Genomic DNA, 6,080 nt, shown 5'->3' with positions numbered 1-6,080 from the left:
TCAGTCCCTCCTACTGGGGAGCATCGTGGGGCTTTGGGTCACGTTGGCTGCCCTGGTTGGAGGAGATTCAGCAGGAATGGTTCCCAGGCACCGCGGCCCTGAGCCCAAGCCCGCTGTCCCCAAGAAGCGCCCCAGCCCCACACCGTGCCCTTGTGCTCTGCTTGTCCAGTCAGCCTCAGAGGGATGTCCCAAAATATGGGCAGGGAGGCCAAAGCTCTGGGTCAGAGCTGTCACAGGGGTTTAATAGGAACCAATACCGATGCGCAGCATAAAAGCAGAGCAATAAAACTTGGAGGAACTGCATGGCTGTTTCTGACGCCCCTGTGAAAAGAGCTCCTGGCGCTCACGGCTCTCCCGGCCGCACCGACCTCTCCTTTGTGTCTACAGCCAACTTCGTGGCAGGGACAGAGTCTCTTGTCCCAGAGCTCACATCCCAGAGCTCTGCTGTCGCAGCCTGTGTGTCCAATGGGGTTACGGCAGAGACATCTCATCAGCGTCGTCGTAGCCCGTGCTCCCACGGGACAGAGGTGAGGTGTCTCCATCCACTTCGGGGGCCCCGGCATTTCTCCAGGAGCGCAGACTCTCTCCTGCCAGCAGCAAAGACAACTGTTTGCCCCACGGGCCACTCCTCCTGGGTGGCCCATCACTTTTCTCCTCCGTGGGACATTCAGCTCTTTCTCCCAGTCCCTTTCTCCCTGTGAAACCTCCCGAGGAAAGTTCCTCAACCCATGAGCTGTGGCTCATTGCCGCACCGGGGACGGCACCCAGCAAGCTGCAGCACTGCATTTCCCTCTCACCTCTGGCAGCATCTCTGGGTCCCTCTCCCTCCTCCCGTGCCCGAGGCACTGGCCAGTCTCCCTGCCCTGGCACAGGAGGCTCTCCAGGCTCAGAAACCTCCCCGGCATCATCATAGCCCTCCACCGGGGAATCGCCGGGCAGAACAGGGATGTCTGTAGGAGAGAGGAGAGCAGTGATAGCAGTGATTAAGATCTTCCTCCTCCCATTTCCCCAGGTAGGGCTGCAGTTTGGTCAGGGAGCATTCAAAACAGGAGACCTGCACCCACCTGAGAAACTGTACCTCATTTTCTTCTCCCTCACTGGGCTGTACTCGATCTCCTCGTACACGGCTTCAGAGAAGGGCTCCCCAGATCTCCTGGAGTCTGGAGACAGAGACGAGACCCTGCTGTGCTTCCCCAGCCTCCTTCTGCCGCTTCTCCCCTCACTCCGCCATGAACTCCCCCTCCACTGGGCTCTGCATTGCTTGTTGCTGGATGTCAGCACAGCGCATCCCACGCACCGCTGAGTCAGGACCTACCTCTGTGCCGAGCTCTGGCACTTTGCATCTGCCTTGCCAGGAGGGCCAGGAGGAGGCCAACAAGGAGCCCCAGGACGATGCAGATGATGACAGGCACCGAGACTCTCCTGCTGACGGTCGCGTAGCCCAGCATGGGGTCTGCAGGGGCAGCAATGTGGCAGGAGCAGCACCAGGCCCGTGTGTGAGAGTTGGGGCAGCAAGGGGTAGAGGGGCAGGGAGTGTAGATGGGGAACCTCCCAGCCCGTGGGTACATGATGGCCCTCCCCATACATCCACCAGCCCGGTGCCTCTCCCTGGTCATTTCATATCCCAGAAAGAAGCCCCCGTTCTGGGTCATGGGAGACCCAGCTCCAGTGGGAGGAGATGTTACCTCTTTGTGGGGGGGATGCTGTCATCCTGGGTGCAGCTGCAGAGAAGAGCTGAGCTGAGAGGTGGGTTTGTTGTGCCGGGCAGACCTCTGGCTGATACGCCCAGCACATCCCACCCAGATTGTCCCTTCCTCAAGGCCGGGACGCAGCCCAGCGCTCTGCTCAGCTCTGGGCTGTGAGCAGAGCCTGAGTAAGCCCAGCTACTCACCCGAGCAGTTCACCGCTGCATCTTCCTTATGCCGGCAGGCGCCGCCACCCGCAGTGCGGGCCCAGCAGTCCTGCAGAGATGGCTCCGTGCCCCTGCACTCCACCAGCCAGATGGGTCCCGTCCCCTCCCCAAACGCAGCCTCGGCCAGGGCAGACAGCGCAGGGCCGCAGCCCAGCTGCCTGCACGCCACCTCGGCATCCTGCACGTCCCACGAGTCGTCGCACACGGTTCCCCAGGAGCCGCGGTGCCAGACCTCCACTCTGCCCGAGCAGCCATCCTTGCCTCCCACGGCGCGGATCTTCTCCCTGTCTGCAGAGGCGGTGACCTCCCAGGGCCCCGGCACGACCGGGCGAGAAGCGACACAGAGAAGGAGCTCCCACCTGTGCAGCTCGTGGAATTGGGGCACGCGGCTCCCGGCCTCCTTTCCGGCTTTGTCCCTGCAGGAGGAAATGTAGCAGTGAAGGCACCTGCGCAGGGCGGGCCTCTGCTCGCGCCTGGCCGTGACACCTTGGTCGTGGTGAGGGAAGGGGGATCTCGCGCCCGGGTGGCTCGCTTACCATTGCAGGTGATGCTGGCCTCGTCTCGCACGTCGTCATAGGACTGCAGCTGCCAGGGACCGGAGGGACACTGCCAGAAGGAGCTGCTGCTCTCCCCGCACTGCACGTGGTCCAGCCACGCGGTGCCATTCACCCTGCGGTAGCGGTTGTTGCTTTCCAGGACCCCTCCGTCCCCGCAGCCCAGCTCCTTGCACACCAGTGTAGGAGTGTAGGGAGTCATCGAGTTGGAGCCGACGCTCCCCCACGTCCCATTGTAGAAAACCTGCAGGCGCCCGGAGCAGCCATCGCTGTTCTCCAGCCTCAGGGCCACGAATTCTGGCAGGAGGAAAGGCCCCAGGGGGAAGTCGCTGGTTGGGGGCCGGGGAGAGGAAGCCCCCCATGCTCCCCGCTCAGCATCAGGGTGGCCGCGCTGCCCACTGCCCCCAGCCGCACCGGTGGACGGGGCGCCCCCGGACGGGCTCGGGAAGCGGCCTTGGGTGGCCTCAGCCCCCCGGCCTCCCTGTGCCGGGCTCCCAGCACAGACCTGAGCAGACGACTCCCGCATCCTCCTTGTGCCCGCAGTCGTGCTGCCCCCAGGCCTCAGCAGAGCAGTTCCAGAGAGCAGATTCGTCCCCAGAGCAGTTCACGCCATCCAGCCAGATGTGCCCGGAGCCCTCCCCAAAGCGAGCCGAGCCGGCCGCCTCCACGGCCCATCCGCAGCTCAGCTGGCGGCAAACCACGTTGGCGTCGGCCGTGTCCCAGGCGTCGTCGCAGACCGTGCCCCACCGCCCCCGGTAGTAGATCTCCACTCTCCCTGCGCATCGCCCGGCCCCGTCCACCAGCCGGACCTGGCGGCTCCCTGCAGCGGGGGGAAGCCCCAGCCGTCAGAAGCCGGCTGCCCGCCCGACCCCGCAGCGGGAGGACGCGCTGCTCACCGCGGCACACGACCCCCACGTCCTCCATGATGCCCGCGGCCCGGCGCGGGGAGGCGTCGCAGAGGCTCAGGCCGTCCTCGTGGCCGGCACACCGCACCCCGCGCAGCCCCACGGGGCCCGTCCCTCGCTCGGCCCTCGGCACAATGTAGGCTGCCTCTGCCTCCTCGCAGCGCAGCTGCCGGCACACCACGCTGGCGTCCTCCATGCCCCACTGATCATCCAGGACTCTGCCCCACGTCCCGCGCTGCAAGATCTCCACGCGCCCGTCGCACCGGCTCCGTCCACCCACCAGCCTTAGGGACGCGTTGTGAGGCGGGCCTGCGGGGAGCAGGGACAGGGTCAGCCTGGTGACGCCGTGGGATCCGCGTGGGACTTTGAGGTGGCCGTGTGGCAACGAGGCGGAATCCCTGCAGCCTTATCCCGACACGCACCTGAGCAAATGACGGCAGCGTCGTTCTCATAGGAGCACGGAGAGGCCCCCAGGACGGTCACCAGGCACTGATCCGGGCTGCCCTCGGTCCCCTCGCAGTGGAACCAGTCATTCCACACCGGGCCACTTCCTCTCCCAAAATGCCCTCCTTCGGGAACGGACACCGCAAACCCGCAGCCCAGGTGCCGACAGAGAACATGGGCGTCCATCAGGTCCCAGCGGGAGGCACAAAGGCTGCCCCACGTTCCCTGCACCTCCACTTCCACCCTGCCCACGCACGCCGTGCTGCCGTTCACCAGCCTGAACCCTGTGAATGGAGGACAGAGGAGGCTGGAGGGGGGAGATCTGCGCTCCGGTTCCCTCAGGAGATGCAGGAGAAGCCGGAGGGACAACACGAAGCCGTTTCCTTCCGCACTGCCTTGGGGCTGCAGAGCACCACATCACCCCCCTGTCCTCACACCCGGCACAGCTCCATCCTGTCCCCGGCACACGGTCGGTGTCCGACCGCCCTCCCTGAGCCCTTACGTGTGCAGGTGACAGCAGCGATGCTTGTCTGGGCACAGGGCTGGACCCGAGGGGTCCCCGTGGGGCAGGAGGAGAGGCTGGATTCGTTCCCCACGCACTGCAGCTCTCTGTCCCAGGTGGCACCGGTCCCTTCTCCGAAGGGACTTGCTGTGGGGACGGGCAGGGCTGTGCCACACTGAAGATCTCTGCAGACCACATCAGCAGCTTTGGGACCAAAGTGTGAGTCACAGACAGGTTTCCACCCATCCCCGTCATGGATCTCCACTCGTCCTGAGCAGCGGCTGTCCCCTCCGACCAGACGGACAAATCCTGCAGTGAGCAAAGGCACCCGTGGGGTCCCGGAGCCCTTTGGCAACTCCACGCCCCTCCTCACCTCCACCTCAACTGGGGACCAAGCAGGGCCCAATGCAATTCCCCAGGGACCAGCAGTAGCAGCACAACTGGCCACATATGGTATCTGCTTATTGATCCCCAAATCTGACCTCAGAGGGCAGGAATGGCTCTAGTCCCTCACCTGTACATGTAGCTCCAGCGTCCTCAGCGTGACTACAGTAATGTTTACCCCATCCATCGTGTTCGCAGTCAGACAGGGCAGACTCGGTGCCTTGACACTGGACCTCATCCATCCAAATGGGGCCAGATCCTAGCACAAATCTTTCATTCCGTGTAGCACTGATTGCTGTCCCACATCTCAGCTGCTTACAAACCACGGCCGCATCATCCTCATCCCAGGAGTCATCACACACGGTCCCCCACTGCTCCTGGTGTTTCACCTCCACTCTCCCATCACAGCGCCCGCTGCCATCCGCCAGCCTCACCTCCGCTGCCCCTTCAAACATCAACATGGGATCTGTCAGGGGAGACCAGGCCCCAAACTGGGGGACCCCCAGGCTGGCACAGTCACAAGATTTGGGGTGGCGACTTCCCACTGCCTGTCTCTACATCTCCATCCCCAGGGCTTTCCACGTTCCCAGGAAGCACCGAGCTGATCCTGAGGATCACCCCAACCTGGAGGATCAGACGCTGCTCGACCAGGGTCCCCAGGGATGACCCTAAGGAGTCCGGATGTGCACTGGGGATTTTTGTGTGCCACCATTACCAGCTGGGCCATCGGCACAGCAAGAGCACCGTGCTGGTGAGCAAGGGGTCACAGAAGGATACTTCAATGTCTGGAAATCACCAGGCATATAACCAGGGCTGCCATAAACTCAGCAGTCCTGGAAAATTACCATACACTGGTGCACCCAGAGAGACACAGAATGAAGCACAGGACCCACGCACTTCAGCAACTTCTGCCACAGAATCACAGAATGCCAAGGTTTGGAAGAGACCTCAAGGATCACGAAGCTCCAACTTGCCACTGCAGGGCCCCAACCTCCACATGTCGTAGCAGCCCAGGCTGCCCAGGGCCCCATCCAGCCTGGCCCTGAGCACCTCCAGGGATGGACGGGGCATCACAGCCTCTCTGGGCAGCTGTTCCAGCACCTCACCGCTCTTTCTGAGTTTAAGAACTTACACTGCCCTTGTTTCAGGGGTACTTAGAAAGGAATCTCCTTCCCCCATGGATCTCAGTGACGCCCACTGGCCCTAGGCCAGCTCGGACTGCTGGTCAAGGCAGCTGGCACTCACCTCTGCACGGCTGCACCCAGAGGAGGAGCCACAGCACCTGAGGGCATCGGAGTCCTTCTGTGCCCATCCTGAGCCTCCCGTCCTGCTGGCACAGCCCTGCAGGGCCCAACTCCCTGCTGCAGCTCCTGGGGGCT

At 63.4% G+C, this 6,080-nt stretch overlaps 1 protein-coding gene across 1 annotated transcript; it reads right to left on the bottom strand.

Moving 5' to 3' along the window:
* Window positions 1-215: 215 nt before the first annotated feature.
* Window positions 216-6,080, bottom strand: LOC128072918 (scavenger receptor cysteine-rich type 1 protein M130-like). Its single transcript, XM_052667146.1, has 14 exons — window positions 5,947-6,080; window positions 4,832-5,146; window positions 4,318-4,626; window positions 3,794-4,099; window positions 3,363-3,680; window positions 2,972-3,286; window positions 2,449-2,763; window positions 2,272-2,328; window positions 1,892-2,200; window positions 1,686-1,721; window positions 1,316-1,453; window positions 1,065-1,160; window positions 798-950; window positions 216-587 (listed from the first exon to the last, which is right to left on the bottom strand). Exons 1-14 carry the CDS (start codon window positions 6,011-6,013, stop codon window positions 472-474), a joined length of 2,850 nt encoding a protein of 949 aa, XP_052523106.1. The 5' UTR covers window positions 6,014-6,080; the 3' UTR covers window positions 216-471.

The sequence above is a fragment of the Tympanuchus pallidicinctus genome, unplaced genomic scaffold (genome assembly GCF_026119805.1).
Source record: "Tympanuchus pallidicinctus isolate F22 unplaced genomic scaffold, pur_lepc_1.0 scaffold73, whole genome shotgun sequence".
Lineage (NCBI taxonomy): Eukaryota > Metazoa > Chordata > Aves > Galliformes > Phasianidae > Tympanuchus > Tympanuchus pallidicinctus.
This window is presented reverse-complemented; position numbering and strand designations above follow the sequence as displayed.

Excerpts from the sequence above, each read along its gene's own strand:
- LOC128072918 (XM_052667146.1), bottom strand. The coding sequence starts at position 6,013 with ATGGGCACAGAAGGACTCCGATGCCCTCAGGTGCTGTGGCTCCTCCTC. Across the intron at positions 1,161-1,315 it reads TGCCAGAGCTCGGCACAGAG|ACTCCAGGAGATCTGGGGAG; the intron begins GTAGGTCCTGAC and ends CTCTGTCTCCAG. Across the intron at positions 588-797 it reads ACCCAGAGATGCTGCCAGAG|GAGAGAGTCTGCGCTCCTGG; the intron begins GTGAGAGGGAAA and ends TGCTGCTGGCAG.